We start from the raw sequence: 25,008 nt of genomic DNA on the forward strand, positions 1-25,008 counted from the left end.
GAGTTGCCGCCATGTGATTGGCTGCTTAGAAATTAAGTGTTAACGAGCAGTTGGACAGGCGTACCTAATAAAGTGGCCGGTGAGTGTATATATATATGTTAAATCGATTTTGTTAAATTCTATGAATAACAATAGATCAGGAAATACCTAATATCGACCCGTCGATATATATGTATCTGTCTGGCTCTAAATCAGAGTGTCATCTCCTATTCCCTTTAAAAGCCAGGTGCATTTGTACCTTGGCACATTGCTATTTTGATGGTGGATTTGCATCGTCATATTTTGTGTGTGTGTGTGTGTAACAAGCGTAGTGTGCACGCTGTGTATAAGCCTAGGCACATTTTACTAATACAGTGTTAAAATAACAATCGTCGGTCCTTGTGCTGCGCTGCACCGGGTGCAAGATAGGGCCCTAAGTGTGTTGGGTGTTTTTCTATGTGCTTTGTCTTTGATTACGCTGATCCCTGTTTTTTTACATTGTAAAATTATATTTTGAATTTTAAAGCTATTAAATGTGGTGCTAAAGCAATTTAGAAATGCACTTCCATAAAGATGGTGTGGGGCTTGCATAAGACAAAAAACGCGAAAAGAATCAGAAGCAAATCAAAGCAGCAAAAGTGAGATATTCTGACTTTTAGTCCCCAGTATGAGTGAAGCTTCAGAAATGCTAGACCCTACAATTCTCAGTTTTTCATTAGACCTTTCCACAAATCACAAGCCAAATTGGAGACAATTGATGGCAGCATCAGTGCCCTGATGACATCATCACCACCGGTAAAGACAACATTTCCTGCATGTGTTCAGGTGTTCTGAATTGATATCTCTGAGAAAGAGTGTCCCATGTAGGCAATGAACTGCGAGGACTTCATCGTAATTTTCCCAAAGTTCTGTTAATATGCCATATATACATTACCAGCTCAGCTTGATGTTTAAGTATAAGCCAAACAACTAGCTAGAAGTGTGAGCTCAAAAAATGTCCCATATCCTATTCGGCAGCAGTTGCCTCCCTCATCTAACAGTTTTATTTTTATCAGTTTTAGTCTACTGAGCACAAACCTCATTATGGCTCCTCAAACACAGTGACAAGGGTTTTTTGTAGCCTGCCTTTTAGTAAAGTCCCCGTGGTGTAATAGCTGGTGGAGTATTACCCTCTTGCAGCTCTTTTTTTTAAATAATAAAACACAGCTCAACACATCCTTGTGCTGCATGCATAAAGAAGAGCCACCTTTGTGTCAGCCTAGGTTAGTCACAACAGGAGCACCAGCAAGGAAGTAACGTCTGCACAAATTTCAATAATCCCATATCAATAAGAAATGAAGGAGAAGAGTTTGCACCTTATTGTTCCAATGATCTCAGCTCAGCGGTTACATTCTGGGCAGTTTGTGCCAGCGATGCATGAACAGTCTCTATAGTATTACAGCAAGACAGAATACATCCTACCTATTAACTGTGCTGCCATGGTAAACATGAGGTACTGTTAACCCACTTCTGCGCTACCAGGCGAACCCCAGCAGGAACACTTTCCTCTGTCTTGAACACTCACAGACAGAGGCACCAGTGATACTGCGACATGTCAATCAACCACAGCCCACCATTGCCAATCACATGACATTCTAAGATGCTTGCCATTATTCCAGCACGCTGTGGCACACACTCAGAGATGATAGCACACGTACACACTTGGATGTCGTGTGCACCGACACACCTGCCAGTCTTCATCCCATCACACGACTAGTCTCAGTTGCGTGGCAGGGCTTTGTTGGGGGAGTTGACAGCGAAGGTTGCTTCGTGAACCCGGCACGCAATCTCATGTCCCCCGCTGCTTTGGGATGAAGGGAAGTGATGATCCAGGGATTTTTCTTTTCCTCTGCTCCAGTGAGCTCACCGTATCACCTTGACAATGTTGCATTCTGTCACGGAGGCTACGGGGATGGCGGCGGGCATTTGGGAAGGAGGAAAATGCTTGTAGAGAACTTTGTGGGTTTTAGCCGTCTCCAAATAAATCCATTAACTGACAGGCTTAGTCATGCCTTATGAGAGAGAATGTGTTGGAAGTGGGATTGTGTTAGGATGTGGTTGAAGATGCGGTATGGGAAGTTGAGGAAATGACACATAACAAAATGTATTCTTGGTTGTGTGTGTGTGTGTATGTGTGTGTGTATAATGTGAATGCAGGCAGGACTCGTAAAGTTGAACATCCCTGTCCTGCCTCAACAGCAATGCAGCATAGTTCAGGAACTGCACATCGCTATGTAAATGCAAATTGCAGTGTCATGGTGATCAATCCTGTAGGCTGCTGAGAAAGGGTTGAGTCAGGACCAGTCTGCAGCGTCTAACTGTCGGTCTGCCTGCCCTGTTCTGCGCTGTCTGTTTCTGTGTGGCATTATATGAGACGTGTCATGCTTGGCTCTCCTCTTCAGGAGCATTTGTCAAACTGGTTTTATGATTTTAATTTGCTTATTTTTAACCAACAAGCACACAGTATTTGCAAGTCAAAACAATATGCTCAACTAATTCCCATGTCTTTCTTTGTTTTTACAGGAAACAACTCCAATAAAAGACTCCTGTGTGGACTGGAAGGAAACAGCAAGACGGTGCGGGACAGGCTGGTCAACACGGAGCTGGGTGGAGGGGAGGAGTCATCGAACGGGACATCGAAACACAGACATCAGAGCATGCTAGCCATGCTTTAGCACACGCAGGAAGGGCTGGTCGATCGCTGGAGAAACACCTGCTGCCTTTTCTTACACACCCCTGAGCCACAAACACACTCAGCGCCCTCCCATCTGTCATTTTCTGTACACCATCCCTGCAAAGATGCCGATGCCAAGGGTGGCGCTGTGGCACTTGTGGTGACAGGGCAAAGAGTGTGTGTGCACATCCGGCAGGCAGGCCGGTGGGTCGGTGGGTGTACAGGCACACCAAGAGGCATTTTTGGGTGGGCAAGGTTGCACCATGCGGCCCTGGGCGGGTTCATGGCGTTGGATTACCCTGGTGCTGTTGGCCTGGGGCACGCTCCTTTTCTACATCGGTGGCCACTTGGTGAGGGACAGTGAACACCCAGAGCGGTCCAGCAGGGAGCTCTCCAAGATCCTGGCCAAGCTAGAGCGGCTCAAGCAGCAGAACGAAGACCTGCGGCGCATGGCCGAATCGCTCAGGTAACAACAAGCTTTTTTTTTATTTTTTATAATTGAGTGGATTGACTGTAACAACACCAAATGTACTTTTACTAAAATGAGTGTTTATAAGGGGAAATGTGCATTAGTATTCTGTTTATATGTTTACAGAAATCCTATCTTAGTCTCAAATAACTGGATAAACCCATACCTGGCTTTGAGAAACCTGAATACGCTAGCTGGATTACTGTGATTGAAACCAGTATACGGCATGTGAGTCCAGGCACCCAGAAAGCAAAGAGACTTCATCATCAACCACTGAGGTGACTCAGTCGGTGCAGAAATAATAGTGTGACCTAGATGTCGAGGAGTGAAAATGACTTGCATGCAGATGGAGTTCAGAAACCTTGACACTGTTATAATCCTGTTTAAAGTACGAGGTTTCTCCTTCTATTACTTTGTAAACGTACAGTACTGTATATATTTGGGATATGGCCACAAGTGATTAAAACAAAGGAAACTAAATAATTACAAAAAATAAGGAAATCCATATTCATGTAAATGTAATGAAAGTTAAGCAAGGTATTTAGAAACAAACATCCCCAACAGAAACCGCTGAATCACTGTCTTCCCTTTCCATTATAATCTCCGGGTCAGTATATCCATCTCCTTGGCTCTGGCAAGGTCCTGCTTGGGCCAGTCGATGTAACATCACAGTTGGACTGCTTTGGTAAAATGCATCAGTTCCCAGAATTTTGTCTCTACTGGATCTGTGGATCTAAGGTTTTGCGCAAAAGCACTTTTGAGCAAATAAAGGATATGTGCTTTTTTTGTTTGCCTAGTCAGTTTACTTTTGTTTTTGAAGTTAGAAAAACAAACTATGGTTCAATGCATCATTTCCTTAAGTTTCTGAAAAGTCCAGCAATTAAGAATGGCTTCCAGCTCCCTGGTAGTCTAATCAGTAATTTTACAAATCCCAGAATGTGGCGATGAGATGATTGTTTCTTAAGTTTTTTTGTGAAAATGTAATCAGCATATGATTAAGTCAGTATATTGTGCCCCATACAGTTAAACAAACGTTGCTGCAAAGTTTCATCAGAAGCTGATGAGTGGTGGCGGAGATACTGTGTGTGACAGACAGATGGATGGACTGTCATACACCTCACCAGATTTTATTGTGTTATTTTGGCAGACAATAGCACATTGTACGAGCCCATTAACCACACAGCATCATTCACACATTCAAGCTAAGAGTAATAGAGAGACAGATGGTTCTGCTCTCATCTCTGCATGCTGACAGCATTTCTCTCCGCGCATACACTCTGGGTCTGAACATCGGTGTGTATGTCCAACTGAGTGTGCATGCATGTGCAGGAAATGCAGCAGTGTGTCCTCGTGTGAGTCATGTTACAGCGAATTTGAGCTTCAGATGTTGCCATTGCTGCTCTTCTGTGATATTCAAATTCTCTTTGATGCTGGGCCCCTTATCGGTACATACAAACATAAAAACACATGCACACACGTTGCTTCAGACAGCTGGTCCCTGATTAAATCCCTTGCTTTTGTAATTATTCAAAATTGGCTGAGAAACAAAGGTGTAATTCATGAGATAAAGAACAAGTGCAGCTTTCAGTCGACCAGTGTCCAGATGGGTCCCCGACACACTGCGCGCTTGTTGCTTGTTATTGAGTTCAGTTGTTGATCTGGGACCGAGGCCGCCACAGTTGTTCACTGGGGCAGCGCTACAGGGCCTTCTCAAGTCCCTCTAAGCTTCAGCTTCAGCTAAGTATATAGCACAGCAAGCCAAAAGCAGGCAACTGGCTTTCTGAGGTTTGTGAGCTATCGACAGAGACGGGTTGGTTTGTCCTCTGTTCAATTCTGTGTCTTTGTGTGTGTGTGGGTGTGTGGGTGTGTGTGTGTGTGTGTGTGTGTGTGGGTGGTGGGGGGGGCGTGCAGTGGTCAGATACAGGCCCCCGATTGAACTGCACCTCCCTGTAGTGTCTCTTATCCTTATATTAGAGCTCTAATTGACCCAAAGAGGCTGTTAGTGAGCTGCCCATCATTCCTGCCACAGCCCCTCCCTTCTCCGTTCCTTGCCTCCTCCTCTTCCTAGTTTAATTCCTTCTCCACCTCCGTCCTCCCTCTTATTCCACTACAAAACTGCTGACAGAGGCATGGAGCCGAGCCAGACTCCAGCTTGCAGGCTGTCACGGACTGACTGACTGACTATGTAACAACTCACAAGTTTACTTATCGACTAGCTCAACGCATGCCCAACCCAGTTCACTGACATGCACGTTCTGCAGATTTGGACTGAGAACGTGAATTTCTGAATGTTGCACAAGTAGCAGAACCAGTTGTTTACAAGCATGGCGCTGACATAAGACAATAAAGGTGCCATTCAAAGTACCTAACCTTCACATTACTGCATATGTTTTTATGAGTGGCCTCAGAGAGATTTAAACCCAGAAAAAACCTGTCATTACACCTTTATGTTGAGTTGAGCAGTAGATACACAACTGCAATGAGATTAAGTTATAGTTCAGTAGGATTTAACTTGGTTACTGTCGTCATCACACCAGAGCTGCACTAGATGGATGTGTAATGCCGTATTGGGCAGTGTTGTGCATTCATTACATACCTGAAGGGATCTGGTTTACATTGTCTCGTCGGCTTTATGATAGAGAGTGATAGTCATGCTGAAGCAGTGTGCATGGGATATTGATTTTCTTGATCACAAATTGCACATTTGTGTAGCATCGCTGAGAGGAGGAAGATACTTAGTTATTCAACCTGCTAAATGGATTTTTCATACGCATTTGATCACAGTTTACCTATTTTTGCTCTCTCTCTCCATAATTTTTTGAATTAGAATTGTCATGTGAAATCAATCACTCTATCAATTACTGTTTAGATTCAAATTAGTATCACCTGGCTGGCCTACTGATTCAATCCAGTGGTTTAGTTATTCAGGCCATTCCTGAGTGACTTGAGTGACAGGCGGCATGCCAACCTACCAATCACCCAGCAGCATTAATGAGAGGTGAGCACGAGGTCGAGTTGCTCGGTTTGCCTGGCTCCGCCCTTTCTGCAGCTGTCAGTCACCTCGGGCATGAAGCCACGGCTCCTGTGGAGACAATGACACGCGCCGGCCTGATGGTGTGACATCAGAGGGAGCGAGTGGTAAGAGTGACAGCTGGGCTGAGCGATGAGGACCTGATCGATCCCCCAAGCATGCCAACAGAGGCCTGGAGGGAGGAAGGGGGCGATGCAGAGGAGGCCAAGAGGAAGGAAACATGATGGATGATGTGAGGACTGCACTAAGTAAAGAGCAGCAAGGAGGAAATGGAAAATGAGGAATGAGGGGATGAGAAGAGTTGTGGAGGCTGCTTTCATTGCACTTAAAGCTTGTCTACATGTGTTACATTTTGCATATGTCTGCCTTATCTGGGTCCCTTTCTTTCAAGTAAAAGAAAAATGCCAATGCAAACATATTTAGGGGTAGTGAGGCCACTGTCCACGCATGTACAAGAAGGCCTTGACTCATTTATCCTGTAATGGGTTTAACCCAGTGCGGTCCCACCAAACAGATTCTGCGGCTGCTTCACGACCTGAACTGCCATCGACCCTGCCGTCGCTCAGGCACGGCGAGTTAAGGCATACTACCACATACACTAGCCCCATTGTGAGAGCTGTCTGTGGTCAGGACATCTCTGTCAAGTAGGGCTCGAAGCGGAGCTGGCTTGCTCTGAGTGTACTGGGGCGTTGAAGCATTCAAAGCAAGAATGCACTATTCAGAATCAGTTTACTTGGAATTATATTGTTCAGTCAGTGGACATAACATGGAGACAGCAAAGGAAGGAGATGCAGTGCAGAAATATCCACTCAAACAGCTCATATACATAATTACTGTAGTACTTATACAATGCAGTATTAGACAGTCATACAATTACTGTTCCCAATGACTTCAAACTTTTCATGGTAATGACCACACCTTTTCACACATTTATAGTGTTTGTGTGTGTTTTGCCACTGGCACATTCCTGTGGTTCATAAGCTTGTCTTATTGGAGTCAAGTGGTTTTGTTTAACACACAGTGAGTTTAAAGGCTGGAACATGTCAGTCCAGTGTTTGATGCATCACAGTGTGGCCATTTGCATACGCACACGTATTTACGCACAGACTGTGGGAACAAAGTTTCCTCTTCACGTTTTCCTCTTGAAGGCAAATTGTGTTAACGTAGCCTGCTTTAATCTACAGCTGCCGGAATACTTTACATCTTCATCCTTATGTATGGTTTCCCAGGTCAGCACATACAGCAGGTTTTCTTTTGAAGTCAAGCAGATTATATTAAATCTAACCCCGGAAACATGTATGCACTGCAGTGCCACCTAGGCACTGTTGAAACTGCTGCGCCTGGCTCCGATCACCCTGTTTACTCCATGGTTATCAGGTGCGGGTGAAGGAGGCGATAGAGCGACAGCTGGGGAAGCATTTCAGAGGAAACTGGGTTGCATGCTGAACCTCACCTGCTTTCCGTCTCAGTGCTTAGTGCCGGTGGGGCTCGTCACCCTGTGCTTTCATAGCTTTAGTCTTTCGCTCGTCAGTATTTCCCCCCACCTTTCTGCCCTGCTTCCCCCGAGCCAGAGTTTTTCTCCTCTGTTACCTCTCCTATATCGTTTGATTAAGACACTGTCAAATCCAGCTGCCTTATCTCGTCTCTGCTTCAGGTCCTCTAGAGGTACCGTCGGGGATCATTTGTGTATTTGTGTACAGTATTTGCTTCCTTCCTGCGTGCGTGTGTGTGTGTATGTCTGTGGGTTTTGATACCGCTGAGTGTTTGGATATATTTTATATCTACATGTCTTGTTTGGGGATGCTTGTGGTTTGCCTGCACCAGTATTGTCTCAGCAGTTTATGTCTCTTTGGAGCTTGTTCGCTAACCTCTGTATCACGTCTCTACTTATTAGCCTGTGCTGGTCTGGCCTATTTCTTCTGCCTTGTTCAACGATGGATCATGTTGCTTTATGTTACAGTTTTAGCAGCACTTAAAACCCCTGGGAAATGATGTCACTTAGGAAGATGTCCTACTTCCAGTACAATTGTGTGACAAGCAGGTAAGGGTGTGGCCTTTTGGAGATCCTGTTGAATATTGTTTGAACAGACTTAGCTGTGACAATATACAGCGGAGATGATACTTGGAAAGAAAATGCACCTTGGTCTTATTTCAAGAGATACGTGTCCGGCAGCTGGAATTGGCCTTTACAGATTTCACAGAGAAAGGGAGCATTAATTTAAGACTTACATATACAGTAAATACCCATGATGCAAAGGGATCCTTGTCCATCACACGCTTACATAATGAAGAAGTTAACATATCCATCCTTTTCTCTTGTTATTTCCATTGCTTTGAAGCACAATGCTCGGTTAGTGCTCAGTGAAGTGGAAGGACAGGGCTTGAACAGTCAGGGGGGACTTGTGCACCAAGAAGGGCTGTTGCAACTTTAAAAGTCTCATCTTTATGCCTGCCAGCAACTGATGTTCCTTACTGAGGGAGCAAATTGAGTTTGCATGCCTTGATGACTCATTAACATGGCCTTTGCAGCACTTCTCCAATGCCCCTGTGCATTCATACATATTCAATTTTTAATAGTTTTATGTAGAGGAATTGATTTGGTATAATGTCAGTGGCAGGTTGTCTTTTCTCCTCGACTGATTTGAAATAGTTTTTCATTACATGCATGAAAATGGTTGCGGAAATGGTTATTTATGTATTTGAATTTATTAGTTTTTTTTTTTGCTTAATTTACCTTAAAAGCTTTGGGGTCATTGGAATGCTTATATGACTTTTTTTGAATTGAATGGTGGTGTCCCCCCCCCCCCCCCCCCCCCCCCCCCCCCCCTAGCGCCTGTGAGCGGAAAAAACACCCTTGCAACTTTCGGCCAGCGAGCCACCGACCTCAGCTTCACGAAGGATCACGTGGTATCAGGTCTCGTGATCTAACGAATTGCTTCACGGCACTGTGCACACATACGCCCATCCAGGAACCGGCTAACATCGTAAAAATTGTGTTTTTCACCCTATCATCATGGCTGAGCTGGCAAAAAAGCAACAAAAAGCTAGGAAAACATTGTCTGAGGAACAGAGAAATGGCCTAGCGTCCCTTTAACACAGATCCATTTACAGATTTGCATTTAAAAATAGCTTGTTAATTATTATAATGTGCAATGAGATAAATGGACTGAAAGACTGCTCGAACATCTTTTCAACTTTAATGAGCAGTTAGCAAGATTATCAGCTGTTAGATTGCCACGCCCTTTAAATATGATGCTTTTGAGCACAAATGTCTGTCATGCATGCTCACAGTGGCCACTGCACCAATCAGCATACAGTATGTACAATAATGTAAAGGGATATTAAGTTTGGCTGTTGATAAATGGCCAAAGGACAGCAAATAATTATTTTTAATCTGTTGACTGCACTTTAATAGCTTTGATGTAATTGTGTTTTTTTTTTAATTTGTTAAAAGTTCATTCTAATTTTGGTTGATGGTGGAAGAAGACTTTGAAGTGAGCGGTGTGGTCATCCATTTAGGTGTAGAAATGGTTGAGGATGAAGTCTGAAGGCTTTTTCACACCTAAATGTCCGGACCAAGGTCCAAAACCAACGTTTGTATTTAATTACATTTGATCCTGTACTTTTTTTGTGATCAAATTCTTTTTTTATATTCAGAAATTAACAGATACAAACAATTACGAGCAATTCACTTAGACATGGAACGCGTCCCACAGAGAGGAAAGCTGCGAGTGAGGGAGACAAAACAACACATGCCAAACAATTTGATCCCCTTCTTTTTGGTTTCACATAGTGATTTTGTTAGCGCAGTTAAGAACTTTCCATGACATACCTACGGCGTGTCGTCCACATGCACGTGTGTTGCGTCTCCCTTTGATTGGAGAGTAAACGGGCGCGCGTCTGACGTTGGCGTGTTGTCATGTCGACATTTTTTGGTGTGTACTTTTACGTATGAATGAAAATGAGCAAACAAATGAATGAGCAAATCCTGACAGCGTTATATGGTGTTACTACCAACGGCAACAACGTCAGCACCAACCACAAGCACAGTACTCGCAGGAAATGTACGTTCTCGTAGTGCAAACGTTTGCAGACATTTAAATGTCAACATTTTTGTAAGTGTTTTCTAATTGACTTTTTATGTTTTTGTCTGACCAAATTGAAATTAAATATCTAATCTTTTAAATCTTTTTTACCGGGGTTTTTCTTCTTCTTCTATGGTACGCAGTTGACTAAATATCTGTAATCGGTCTGAATGTCCAACAAGTGTTTTCATACTGCAAACGAACCGAGCCATGGTTCAGTTGGGTCCGGACTGAGACCGCCTCTTTTGATTGGACCAAGATTTGGTCTTTTGAGGCACTTTTTTCACTTGCAATTTTGGTGCGGACCAAACTGAAAAGTCCAAAAGTCCGGACCAAATTAGGTAGGTGTGAAAACGCCCTAAGTGAGGGAGAAAACTGTCAATGGTCTAATCTGCAGCCTACTTAAAAATGATGTATTTCTCAAGATAATTCATCCATGGTGTTGCCCAATAAACATAAGTGAAGCAGAAATTTACTCTCTTGTCTAGTTTGCATTGCTTTGGAAATATCACGTGTAATTATAAGCGGATGAAGATGGATGTAATAACATGATATCCAGTAGTTTTACATGAAGTGAGTGCTGAACCATTTGCTTAGTCAGCAATTTACATTATTAATGATTGTTTTAGTTTTTTAAGGAATTTAGCAAATTAAATAAAGGGGCTGTTTTACTAAATATGCAACTTGGTCTTTGGAAACTTATGGGCATGCTTTTGTATTCTTTCTTTTTTTTACTTAATTGAGTAATAAAAATAGATTGAGAGCTTCTCTGAAAAATGAATTTACTTATTACTTGCAACGCTACACTGAGTATAATTTTTTTTCTGATTAGATTTTTACTGAGATACAGTTTTACCATTTCAGCAGGGAATTTGTGCAGAGTAAGACATGTTTGCGTTGTGTTCCTTCTCTCGTTGTACACATGCTCCCATGCTCACCCATCACATCCTCTCATTGTGGTTTTCTCCCCAAGGATACCAGAGGGTCAGGCAGAAGCCGGTTCCCTCGCTGCAGGGAGACTGCGCTCCCTGGAGGACCAGCTAACCAGAGCTAAACAGAAGATCCACAGCTTCCAGAAACTCACTGGAGATGGTAAGCAGGGCAGGGTCATGTAAAGGTCCGCACCAGTCTTGGCTACATATGGTTGAAACCAGTCAACCTCTCATGTGAGCTTAAGCTGCAGCCTGGCGATGGTGGCAGAGCTGTGGCGCCGGATGGGCAGGGTTATAACGTGTATGTCCCACTCTAAGCAGTGGTCAGAGGGGAGCGAAAGCTGTCAAGTGAGCGGGTAAAAGAGTGAATGAAGTGGAAGCCGCCTGAATGGAGGACAGAGAGGAGAGAAAAGACAGAGAGAATATAAAGGACATGTGAGCGTAGAGGGCACCAAGGGGTCAGCCTTTCCATCTTGCCGCAGGGGAAGAAAAAGCTAAAAATACCCTCAAGCTTTTTTCCACCCATGGAGAGAGGGAGGAGAGAAGAGAGTGCAACATAAGAAAAGAGATTTTCCCTCACCACCACCACCACCTCCTCCTTCTTGACGCTTGAGGCTGTCCTTCCCATTCCTGGATTGTTTTTTGTTTCTCTCCGCAGAAATCAGAGCAGTCAGCTGTGTTATGCATGTGGGTTACTCCACATTGTTGGGCTCAGCTGGGGTATATACTTCCTTCCTGTTGTTAGAACTGTGTGAGAAAAGACATGAGAGAGGCAACACCAAGGGACAAAGAATAAAAGGGGAACATTTAGTGGTTACAGCTTGGTTTGTTCCATTAGCTTGTTTAGACTCATGTAATATAATGCTCAAACATTCCTTAAGACCTCGCGTCCTTTCCTATCTTGTTCCTCCCAGCTGTATTCCCGTGGAACAGCTTTGACGTTAACGTCATCGATTCATTGTTCTAGATGATGCCTGTGTTTAAACTGTCATGCCAGCTGAGTATCTTTGTTATGTTATGTTGTGAGCTGTTCGCTTACTTACCCCCCGTCCCCCTGCAGGCCCAGGGCCCACTCAGGAGGAGCTGCGGAGGACGGTGGAGAACGGTGTTAAGGAGTTCTGGTACTTTGTTCGCAGCGAGGTGAAGAAATTGGCCAACGCCGAGCTCAGCGAGAGGCAGAAGTACGCCGACACGCTCCTGCAGGACCTGGGACACCAAGAGAGGTTAGCATCCTTCAAAGTGGAAATGTCAAAATGTTCCACAGTGATTTGAACAAAGCCATTACATATGTGGCAGAGCTGACACTGAAATCTGTGAATCAGACTGTTGTTATTGGGGCAGTGTCTCAATGAATTACACTGTCACCTCCACAGAGGAGGTTGAAGCAGACCTGGCTGGCGGAGCTTTTCTGTGTGGAGTTTGCATTTTTTTTGTGTCTGCTCTAGTAAAAAGTCCTGCACATTTGGTGAATTTGAAACCCAAACAAACTCAAAGATATGAGTGTGATTGCTTGTGTTTCTTCTTTGTGTGCGGTTTCTTCAACTTAACACACTCCCATCAAGTACTGGGACTCTTATTCCTTAAGGATGTTCTACCTTTGAGTAAATGTAAACGCTACCAACGTTATCACACATCACTAATCTCTAGGTCTGTGACTCCCTTAGTCTAACTGATATTACTAAGCAATCAGCCTAACCCACATGGTATACACAGGCCCGGGTATTGAATCTCAATTCTTAATTGGTGTCGACCAAAAAACAATCGAAGATTATCGAACTGTCAGGTACAAAAAGTCAACATAAGATGTTTGATTCGATTTTTAATTTTGTTTACTTTACTTCTTGCTTGCATTTAGACGAATATAACCCTTAGGAATGACTGTTAATTTGAGGTAAGAAAGTAGTAGCATTGAAAGTGCGTCTCTCCGCCTCCAAAGCTACAGACTCTACAGAAATTGCAGACCCTAAGGAAAGCTCATTGTGGGACTGGCTCTAGTGTCTGTAATGCTGCACCATGACTGAATTTTGGGAAAGAGACTTCAGATCCAGGATTAGGGGACCACTAAGGTCTATATAAAAGCATCCAAAGAGCACCATGACATGGGACCTTTAGTGATGAATCGATTATTTGAACAAAATAATCCCCAGATCAATTGAGGATGAAAATTGTCAATGAATTAGCGGAAGTCCTAGGTGGATAGGTGTTGGTGTTCAGAAAGTTGACACTTTAGACAGATCTTGAAAGCAGCACTGGCTGTGGTTGCTGAGAAACAAAGGGCAAAGGTCATAGATACACACTCTCTGTCATGTGGACAACCTCCACACGGCTGAATGAAGAACGGCTCGATGTTACTTAGCCAAGGGGTTCATTGTAATCCTGCCGAAGTGGCCCATTGTTTACAGGGCCCATTGTTTAGTCATTGGTGCCTAAACAGCTTTCCAAAGACATTCCTCACCCCACACACACAGACATGCATGTTCACACACACATGCAGTCTTTCTTAGTGCTGAAGGCAAAGGCTGGGAGAGCCAGCACAGATAGGGGCAGAGGTGGAAAGAGCAGAGAAATGTTTGACTCCTATAAATGCACGGCGCCCTCATTGAAATTCTGCTCAGGGAGCGGGTCCTTGTCTGACATACTTCCTGACCCGAGTAAAATAGACATGTAGCACACTTTAAAAAGTATACAATTATTTACCCCCTCTCCCAATGATAACGATCGCTGCGTTATGAAGAGCTGTTAGTTTCACAGTGTTTCATAGACAGTTAAAAGGAAACAGATCGAAGTTCAAATATCGTAAACAGGAAATCAACGCCTCTGCATCACAGAAGAGTGTATCACCATACTGGTGCCTGTGTATCAGTAAAATATACTGTAGTAAACCACCACATCACAGGGCATCTTCATACCAAGTCTCAGTTAAAGATGAACTGAAACAATCTTGTTGAGTTTCAAAGAAGAAGGTACTTAAAGCACAGGAAAATAGTTTTAAACATCTACGTATATTTCCATGACAACCGGTCAAATTCCATCTGCTAAGGAAGATGAAGTGATGAAGTGGGTTGAAAGCTCTAGAAAAGTTAACACATGGATAATCTGGAGAGCTTATTAGGGTTCAAACCGCAAAGCGGTAGAGCCCTTCTAGGTTTGTCTGTTTTAGTTATTATTATTATTATTATTATTATTAATAATACTATTACTGTGAGCTGTAATGAGCTAAAAATATGAAAGTTGGGGGAATAACTAGAAATTGTGTGCATGTGCTTCTTTAGAAATATGAACCCAATCGGCCACAGGGTGGCACGGTAATTATAATATAGACAGGTAATAGGTAATAATATGTAGATAAAAATGACTACATGTTTGAGATATTTAGGGATTTATTTATATATTGCTTTACACAGTACTGTACATGCTGCAAACAAATGCAATGTGTCTCCTGAACTTACAGTATATCACTATATCTTTAGAAAATAAAGGTCTCACTAAAAACCCACAATTAAAACAGTGAACAAACATGAGAAACTTACTAAACATATTTGCAGTAATTTTTAGACTGAACCCAAAGACGAGAAGCACAAAGAAAGAAGAATCACCCACAAAAGTATGATAGACATAAATTGTCTAACAATTTAAACTAAGGGGGAATCCTAAAAACCCCAAACAGTATGTAAAACACTGATCATTGATGCAACAGGATGAATAGGAAACTATGTCTGAAACTGTTGTGTCGAAGGGTAAACAAGGAATTAAATCAACCCCTTTTTAAGGGCTCAGTGTTAAATAGTGTAAACTCAGTGTTCATTTCCCACCAAATGGCTCACATTGTGCCATAGAAGAGCTTGCTGTGGGCCTATAGGTCAGCGAAAGAGTAGCTTTTATCTTCCCTCCCTTCTGCCTATCCTCTGGCTTACCTGGCCTGGTGATATATTTATGCTGTAATGTTAGCCTGAAACCTTGTAAAAGCTCTCTCGTTTGTGCAGCATCAGTACTCAGAGAAGCTGTGCTCTGCTGCCAAGCCCAGTGGCTGCAGCCAATCAGAAGCACTGGGGAAGCCCACAAGCTTTACATATCCCCAAGACCACACACATTTAAACACACATAAGGGCATACACTCCCCCAATGCAAAAGGAAATTACGGTTGTGTGGTGTTCCCCTGTCTTGCTGCCAAATTCCTCAGGGCTTGTATGTTGATTCCTTCTTGTTAAGTTTTGCGGCCAGCCAGGTTAGCTTTTCCTTCCCTCAGAGGGTTGGTGATTGCTCCCCCGTGTGTTTTTGGAAGAGTGTTTGACATCCGTGCACACATTGTGGTTCCAGCTTTAAAATGGGTCAATGAGTAATGATACTGTCCTATTTGTAGAAAAAGGCACCATTCACCCTGCCGCAATGCTGTGTTGGGATATGTTACGTTTATCTCCTTTATGTGTCAGTATGTGTCTTTGCATGCACTACTGAATATATGCAAAATAACCCTCAGTCACACAGGATGTGACTGATTTGGGTCAAAGAAGTGAGTAATAAATTAAGCTTGCTTGTGTGTGTGTGAGTGTTTGTGATGTGTTTGTATCTGCTCACAGCTGCAAGAATTAGAGCTCTTGGGCATGTTTGTAAGTGGATGGTCACAATAGTTGGCGATGTGTGACATGGCACATATTTGCTGTCAGAGGCTTTGCAGATGGCAGACTTAATCCAAAACCGAGCTAAACAACCAGAAAGACGTTGTGATCAGTCAGCTTGACACACTTTTTCTTGAACCATTCGTAACCATGATGAGCCACGGTAATGTTACACACACCAACTATTAACATGTGCTGCTTTAGTGGATGTTCTATCTAAATCCCTACGTAATATTTAGAAAAAAAAGGACATACTTATTTTCTTACTGAATTCCAGACCAAAAGAGTACCTTCAATCATCGGACTGAACTTCCTGAGCACCCTGGACCTTGTTGTCCTGCCCTACGTAATGTTATAGGGACTTATGTTGGTGAAGGATTTGGTCTCGCAATCTCCCTGCTGGTGAACACAAGTCACATGATTCAGTAGATTCTTATCATCTGTCTGTACGTTTTGTTGAGGAGAATTTCTGTGCAGAAAATCATATAAGGTCAGTTAAAGTAAATGTATTCTATGGGAGGAGAAGAAGTGTCTGCATATATAGATATGCATCCTATCTGGACTAGGAGTAAAGTCACAGACAATACATGTAAGTATTGCAACAGGAATAAAATATGCAAGTTCACTTAGTCAAGATCATGTTGACAAAACTGGTCTGCATATTTAAGGGGGCGATATGTAGTTTTGGCCATTTCTTTGCTGTTTTCTCACTTTTTGCTTGCAGTTCTCTCTATAGAGCTCCACCTACAGCTTCAGACTAGATATTTGGCAGCTCCTATTTTTACTTGTGTCTGACGCCTCGCTTGGATAGTCTGCCGTTTCTTCTTTCTCTGTTCCTCTGACAATACTTCCCCAGCTTTTTGCTTCTTTTTTGTCGACTCAGACATCACGATAGTGTGAAAAACTCAATCGCTACCTTGTTAGCCGGTTCCCTAATGGCCGTATGTTTACGGTGTCGTGAAGCAGTTTGTTACATTGCGAGACCTGATATCATGTGATCCTTCCTGACGCAGAGTCCGGTGACTCACCGACCAAAAGTTGCAAGGGAGTTTTTTCCGCTCACAGGCGCTAGGGTGGAGCGAGACGACCATCATTCCACTTGAAAAAAGTCATATAACCATTCCAATGACTCTGAAGCTGTTCAGTTAAGATAAATTAAGTATAAAAACGCGTAGTTCCCATTTAAGTAGGGGTGGGCACTGACATACACAGTAAATGTCTTTTGATATTTTGATGTAGCTATACCATCATATTATATATTGTCTTTCTATAATCAGTTTAGAAACGGCCTATTTTTGTTTTATCCTGTGAACTAGATAACTGAAATATTAAGTAACGTAAAACAATCCTGCTGATTGATTTGTTCTACGGTCTAGTTGGTACAACTATTCTATTATGAATGTAGCCGATTCTGAAATGGACACCTGGAAAACATACCTAACCCAACATTAATGTATTAGTAAAAAAAAAAAAAAGACTCCGTCTGAAAGAGAGCAGGAGGCAGTGAACCAGACACATTTAAAAATGCAGTTGACCCAAACAGAGCCAAATAGAGAAAGAAGATCCAGGGTCCCTGGTCTGGTCTACTAGGAACTAGCCTCGCATTGCCAGACCTTCCTCCACAGCGCAACAGAGTTTGTAGCAATCGGTGTCTTTGTTCACCTCGTTATAATACCTACATAACTAAAGTTTTGAAATGTGTATGTGTCTGCAGGTCCATCATGACAGACTTGTACTACCTCAGCCAGGCGGACGGCGTGGGCGAGTGGAGAATAAAGGAAGCTAAAGACCTGTCGGATCTGGTCCAGAACAGAATCACCTACCTACAGGTACCTACAGACCCACTCCTGTACCAACTGGCCTTGCACTCTCAGCCTCACACACACAGTCATATACACACCTACATGAAGACACAAATACATGGTAAGCATTTATGCAAATGGATCTCTTGCAGATACGACTGCGTATATGCATGTTTTAGGACCTCTTTCACACTTGCTTGTCTCATCTCACCATCCATAACTGTCGGCATCAGTTTCCACGAGGAGCAGGTGAGGGGGTGTGATAGCAGACTGTCTCAGCAGTCGGATCTGACAAGCAGAATTCTTGTTGCTTGTCAGCAGTTTAGTGACACACACAAACACATATGCCAAAACACATAGACACACATGCAGACTTGCAAATAACAGATTGGCAGACACACATATGCAGAAATGCAAAAACCTCTACGCTGTACAAAGACAGACACACACATATTTACTCTGGCTGAGGTAGATGCAGATATGCATAGAGCAACAACCTGAGACCCATGACACATCCACTCAACCCCAGCAGCCCTGCTCCCCTCCCCCATCTCTGGTGCTGCTGGGTTCCCGGGTGGGGTGGTGCGCCCCGGCACTGGGCCCTGCAGCATTAATGAGCCGGTGTGTTTGATGAAGAGGACCCAGTCAGTCTGGCTGGGCGGCGACAGCACCACTAACAGCTGCTGTCACCACCGCTGAGGGATCACACCGCTCCACCAGCTGCCGTCACTAATTCATCACACACACCGAGTTGTGCACAGATGGATTCACCCACACCTATGCGGGCAATTGCTGCACGCACGCACACACAACGCACGGCCGCAAGATTGATGCACACACTTGGATGCAGTGAGTTGCCGTGTGTGTGTGTGTGTGTGTGTGTGTGTGTGTGTGTGTGTGTGTGTGTGTGTGTGTGTGTGTGTGTGTGTGTGTGTGTGTGTGTGTGTGTGTGTGTGTGTGTGTGTGTGTGTGCGTGTGTGTGGCTTTCTCTCTCACACACACTCATACAACTATATGTCCACACAGTGACAGACTCCACCCTCCTATCCTGCTATCTCTGACACCCACACCAGCCTCTCCCTTCATTCCTGGTTTGACTAACTCCATCTCTGCGTCTGCCCCATCTGTCCACTCAAAACATTCGGTGAACATGGCTGGCTTCTTCAGATGTATTTCTGTTGGACACTCTTTTCATCTATTTTTGCACTGTGAGCCTTTATATGCTGGTTATAATTGGTAGTGACAAAAATTGTGTATTTTTGTTTGTTTTTCTCGATCTTTGCCGTTCTTTTGCACTGCATTTCCTAAAGATCACATAGTCACTCAACAAGCGTGTCCAGCACCATAAAGTTTTAATCCTTAAAGTAGCTATAATCAGTATTTTTATATTGGTTGTGAAAGAGGATGGTCAAATTCATGATCTCTTAGAGGATTATCAGCCGACTCAGGCAGTTCCCCTTACTTCTACATTGTTTTGGTTATAACAGCCACACTGTTACTGTTTTTGTTCAGTCTCTCAGTATTTTGTCAGGGACCTTAGGGGTTGCAGCAACTTGAATTCTGCAACAGCAACAGGAGAAGCTCCACTACTTTCTTAGTGTGTTAGCTAATTCTTGTCTCATTTGTTGGATGAGGAACAAAGAGAGAGCGAGAGAAGGGCAAGTGGGAGGAAACAAACAGATATGTCATATTTCAAGCAAGCTTTCTACATTGTTTTTCACTGTTTGGGCTTTGACTGGTGCTCTTTTAATCACGTCATCTTGTTGCACCCTCTTTTTCTATACTAAAATGGAATCAACACCACCTACTGCTTATCTCGATAAACCAATAACCACATAATAGTACTGGATGGAAAGTATTCTTTTGCAATACATTTGGATGGAAACCTGACTAGTATTGTGTTTACAGCTTGTTAAAAAAAGGTTTTTGGAGCTTTAAGATTTTAGTCCTGGTCGATTTGGCGACACTGGTGGTTACTGATGGTATAACATATTTGAAAAGTCCAGAAAAATACATGGAGTATCAGACTTACTGGCAACTTAGTGGTTATATAACAGTCAGGTTACAACAGTTCACACAAAGGATGGGTTTTTATGAGACATTCATATTAAAGCATAGGCCTTACTAAAGTGTGCACATCTTCCTGTCATCTTCCACTCTTTTTTTGGAATGTGGGCATCACAGTGGAAAATTACCTGAGCTTGACATACTATTTCTCTTACCTGGTTGTTTTCAGCCATATTTCCAATATAAACAATATCACTGTTGTTTCTCTGAACTGAATCCCTCTGCATTGGCCCTCAAAAAGCTCACCATTTAAACAGGCACTTAACATACAGTACAGAGCGGTACTCAGATGCTGCTTTTTGCATGCATCTGCCGTCATTATCCTAGAACCGAGTCTCTCAGTGCTTTCGAGTCATTCCAGCCACATCAATATCAAACAGGGATCCAAGGATGGCCTCTACGCCACATGGCTCATGCCACATATTGATCTCATGCAGAAATTGCGGCTCAGATTCTTTTGTCAGGATGCCAATGTAGATTATTAGCACAGTAAATTAGCTTACACCTTTGGGGGTAGTAGTGAACCGGCAGCCTGTAACTCCAGGGAAATACCTGCGTGGCTTGTTGTCAGTTCAATGGCTGCTGTACTCTGCTAGCCGGTGGGTGCCGCGCGGCCTGATTACTGTGAACCCTCTACAGATGCAGCAGCCTAATGAGGAAAACACTCCCATCAGCCCGTAATTGCTGTTTAGGAAGCTGGTTGGCACAAGCGTTGTGGATTCGATCAGACTGGCTGCTGAGCGAATCAAACCGCCCGGGGACACATCGACAACACGGCATGTGTGACTCTGTTGGTTTCCCTGTTTTCTTTTTACGGAAAAAAAGTCCTAGTTTCTACCCCCAGCACCTCTTATTTAGTATTCTTCCCCTCAGAGTGTGTGTGATATCGAAGCTAATTTATGAGATGAGGAATGGGAGTGAGACAGGGAACTGAAGAGAGAGTAGGAAAAGGAGGAGGGGGTATCAGAGCATAAAAACATAGGGAGAGAGAGGGAGAGAGAGGGAGAGAGAGAGAGGGGGGAATAATGAGAATAAGAAATAGACGGGGAAGGAAGCAGAAGGTGGCAGTGAATGAGAGAATGCAAGAGCTACAAAAGGGAGATATAGGAGGAAGATATAAAAGGATGTGGCTGGTGATTTTTTTCTGATTGTCAACAAATTCCAGGAAAACACCAAACCCAAATATAAAATCTGTCTTTGTCTACCAAGACAATACTTGTTACCGTAAAATGTAAATATATAGTTCATCACCATTTTGATCCTTTAACAATTAACCGAGGCAAACCGAGAAAAAGAGTGAACAGGTATACAATTAGTCCGGAGTGGAGTGGGAGACACACAGGCAAAGGGAACAAAGAAAACAATATCAGCCATGTGTTATTACAAGTCAGAGAGCAGGGCTTTGAGCGATAAAAGAAGAAGGTCAAGCAATAAAAAATGTTGAAACGATCCTTCCTCTTTTCCTCCCAGAACCCCCCTGATTGCAGTAAGGCGAGAAAGCTGGTGTGTAACATTAATAAGGGCTGTGGTTATGGCTGCCAGCTCCACCATGTTGTCTACTGCTTCATGATCGCTTATGGCACCCAACGCACGCTCATCCTGGAGTCCCACAACTGGCGCTACGCCCCCGGCGGCTGGGAGACCGTCTTCCTGCCTGTCAGTAACACCTGCACCGACCGCTCTGGGGCCACCACTGGACACTGGTCAGGTAGGTCCACACACACACACACACACACACACGCACAGAGCCACACATAGCCTCAGTACTGCCTGCAAATGAATGTGATTGGTTGCTTAATAATCAAATAACCCTGGATGTTTTTTGGTCTATCTCCGCTAAAAGATAGGGTCTGCCAGACCCCTCTTTTGTGCTGCTACAGCGAAAACAAAGTGTGAATTCCCTGGCTAAGCACGACTGTGCAATTCCTGTTAAAGCACTTTGGCAGCCAATGTAGCAGCAGCAAGTTGCTGTTCAAAGGTTTCATTGCCAAGAAATCTTGTGACTTGATTTTAGTAAACAGCCTGCTCGTCTAACCTCTGTAAATTGTTTTGTCCGTTAATTGGTAAATCCTTGCCCAGTTTGGATTCATCATTTCCTGTTCACTGAGTATATCTACCGTGGACTATCCACAACAGCAAATGTATGGAGTCTTAATCTGAGAAAGACTGCATCCGTTTCTCTTGCAGCTGCAGGTCGTTGCTAAGACTGCCTTAAGGATCTCATATTTTCACATTCAAAGCTTGTCTTGTGCAAACTTAACATTTCCCTGCCAAAAATCAACTTTGACGTCAACATTTAATCTAGTGTTCGATGAGAATTGAATGATTTGTGCTTGTCTTAATGCATGAAAGGGAAAATCTTGTTGAACCGACAACCCCCTAAGAAACTACTTTACTATTGAGCAACTGTTGTGTAAGAATTAATCAAATATCTTGAGTATTAAGCCATAAATATCAAATTTTTGATTAATTTTTGTGCAAGGTCAGTGGGGGCCCCAAAGGCGTGTGAACATCTATTCAGGGTCTTGGCATGTAATCGGCCTTCAAACGGAACTTCCTGGTGTCTATTTCATGTTCTCACTGGTATCGGTAGCATTTTCAAAAGCATGCTGACAATGAAATTGTGCTCAAAGCACCACTGTACCTCCTCAAGTACCGCCTCACAGAGCTGCTAGTGGGGCTCTAGACCTTTTTTCTTCTTCTTGTTATTTATGTGTGTTATTAGAATTCTGCGCCAGTCACTGACTGTCCATAATGAACACCATGTTGAAGCATAAGGGAGTTCCTATGTATACCTGGTACCAGAATACGTTAGACGGAAGATCGATGTGCTTGTTTGGGGAGTTTGTTTGCAAAGGCAGCAGAATCATTTACGAATAAGATTACATACAGAACGAGTCAAAATGTTGGTTGTGATATGGTTAATCCTACAGTATGGGTGGGTTTGGCAATGTTAAGATGACAAAACCAAATCATTTTTTAATGTGAATCAGTGATTATTTGGAGGTTGTACTATGAGCCTGTGCCTGCACCTCTCTATCTCGCCCTTTATCAGTTTCTCTCTCATTGCTTTCTTGTTCTCATCACTGCATCCTTTCAGCTCCATATTGTTCCCCTATCACTTCATTTGACTTGTGCTCTCCCGGGCTCTCCCTTCTTATCTCTTGCTCTCCTAGCACTTTCCCTTTTTATTCTCCTGTCTTTCATGTGTCTTTTTCCACTATCTACTGTCTTTCTCTGATGTCTGTCCTGCAAACAGCCTCCTATAGATCCATATATGCCATCTGGCTGCTCGCAGCAAACTCACTACAAGGCCTTTTGGCATTCTGAGTATGCTTATACAGCCTTGTAATTTGCAGAGGAAGTCTTTTCTGTTGACCAGGCCAGCTAACTAGCTAGGCACAGCTAATGTAAGCCTATGGGCATGCCTGTTTTTGTTAAAAGTGCAAGCAATATCATTCTTTGGGGCACTGGTCCAGAGGAAATGCTAAAACCTTAGATTAATAAGTAGATGTACATTGAATATTTCTAAGCAGATGCCATCCCAGTACATGTAAAATATTTGAATGTACTGAACCTTTCTAATTTTGTTACTCCTGAAACCTTATCCCTGATTTATCATTTTGTTTTAAATGCCACCAATCCTGGTGGTCATCTGATAATCATACTTCTTTCAGTTATATATACTTAGCAATTACTTGCATTGTGTGCCTAACCTTGTTATTTGTGTGGGAAATTGACAGTAGCTAAGTTTCCATCCACTAGTCAATCAAATTATCGGAAGTTTGGTAAAAAAAAAACTCATGCGAATAAAGCTGGTAAAAGTGTGTTTCCATCCAAATGTTTTTTTTACATCCAAAAGGTTTCCATCCAAAAGTTTTTTTTTAAGGTGTTTCCATTCATTTTTGCACTGAATCGCACAACATTCAAGCAAGCATTTACAAAGTTTTTCTAGACTAAATGGGTCGCCCTGTCTACCAACACATGATCAATATTGCACAAGTTGTAGTGTTTATGTGCCAGCTGATAGCAACATATCAAGCTATAATAAGAAAACTACGCTATCAACACATTGCTAGGTTGATGCAGATGCAGCTTGCCTTTTATTTTTTCTCCAGCACCACTGCGAGACAACTCTTTTTTGAGACATGTCTCGCTGTTTGAGCGCCTTCCATTTACTCCGGAAGACGACCCATGGCTTGCCGTAACCTTTGTTGGCCATTTCTTCACGAGTTCCTAATAAACTAAATCCAGAAAGCCGGTTGTCTCCTCGTACGTCCACTTCCATCTGTCTTTGTTGACACTCGCCATGTGGGCAGACAGAGAGGAAATACTGGGCAGAAATTAACTAATACTTTTTCGTTGTGTGGCGGGTTGCAACCATAAAATGACCTAAAATTAGCCACAATTCATTATTTATTCGGGAAATAACGTTTCTACCACAGTTTATCACATAAGCAGTATATTGATCAAGATAAAATCCAATGAGAGCAAACGTATTTTCTTAGAGTCAATATTCATTAAATTCCATCAAATTTGACTTTTTCCAATTTTTCATTCCATATCACTTAATTCGGATAAAACCGTGTGGATGGAAACATAGGTAAAGTTGGTATTTTATGCAGCAGCCGTACCGGATTACCTCCTAATTTATCTTTACAAGGTTAGCCCACTTTCTTCTGAGTGTTTCCCCTAGGATGCGAGTCATTTATAGACAAAGAGAGGAAGCATGATATATGCATCTGTGACAGGGTATTTCTGTCTGGAAAACATATAGCTTCGGGATGGAAATCAAAGCATCATTATGGGACCTGCTGATTTTCTTCCCTCCAGTGGGAAGTGGGAAAAACAAAACATTACAAGAAAATCCACATTAGAATAATCATACAAGGTACCCCTCCATGATTTGCTTCGTGCCTTGATGAAGAAAATAATTGAGCAGAGAATACAAGTAACAGTACCGGTCAAAAGTTTTGACACACTTTCCCATTCAAGTGAATGAAAAAAGCGTGCCCGGATTTTTGTTATTACAGTACGAAAGAAAAGTATACCTGTTTTTAGATGATCATATAATTAAAATATTGATACAAATTGGTCTCACCCAGTGGCCTGTCCCTCTTTAAGGGCTGAACATTATTTGAATTTTATTTTCTAGTAGAGATACAACACTCAAGTTTCACTTTTTACTAGATCATGATGATGTGATGGAAATATTGATAAAGCTTGACCCATGTTGTCTATCTCTTGGGAATAAAAATTGGATACTTATGCTACAAGCAGCCGTACAAAACCTCGCCAGATTAAAACTGTAAAA

The 25,008-nt window shown here is 42.9% G+C and overlaps 1 protein-coding gene across 2 annotated transcripts in view; it reads left to right on the plus strand.

Moving 5' to 3' along the window:
- fut8b (fucosyltransferase 8b (alpha (1,6) fucosyltransferase)) overlaps positions 1 to 25,008 on the plus strand; it is an 81,387-nt gene that overhangs the window by 43,362 nt on the left and 13,017 nt on the right. For both annotated transcript variants that reach the window (XM_034900921.1, XM_034900922.1), the window contains exons 2-6: positions 2,542 to 3,158; positions 11,251 to 11,369; positions 12,270 to 12,432; positions 17,540 to 17,654; positions 21,165 to 21,402. In XM_034900921.1, coding sequence (XP_034756812.1) covers positions 2,956 to 3,158; positions 11,251 to 11,369; positions 12,270 to 12,432; positions 17,540 to 17,654; positions 21,165 to 21,402 — 838 coding nt within the window. In that variant the 5' untranslated portion in view covers positions 2,542 to 2,955. The remainder of the gene's footprint in view (positions 1 to 2,541; positions 3,159 to 11,250; positions 11,370 to 12,269; positions 12,433 to 17,539; positions 17,655 to 21,164; positions 21,403 to 25,008) is intronic.

Source organism: Etheostoma cragini, chromosome 18, assembly GCF_013103735.1.
Source record: "Etheostoma cragini isolate CJK2018 chromosome 18, CSU_Ecrag_1.0, whole genome shotgun sequence".
NCBI lineage: Eukaryota > Metazoa > Chordata > Actinopteri > Perciformes > Percidae > Etheostoma > Etheostoma cragini.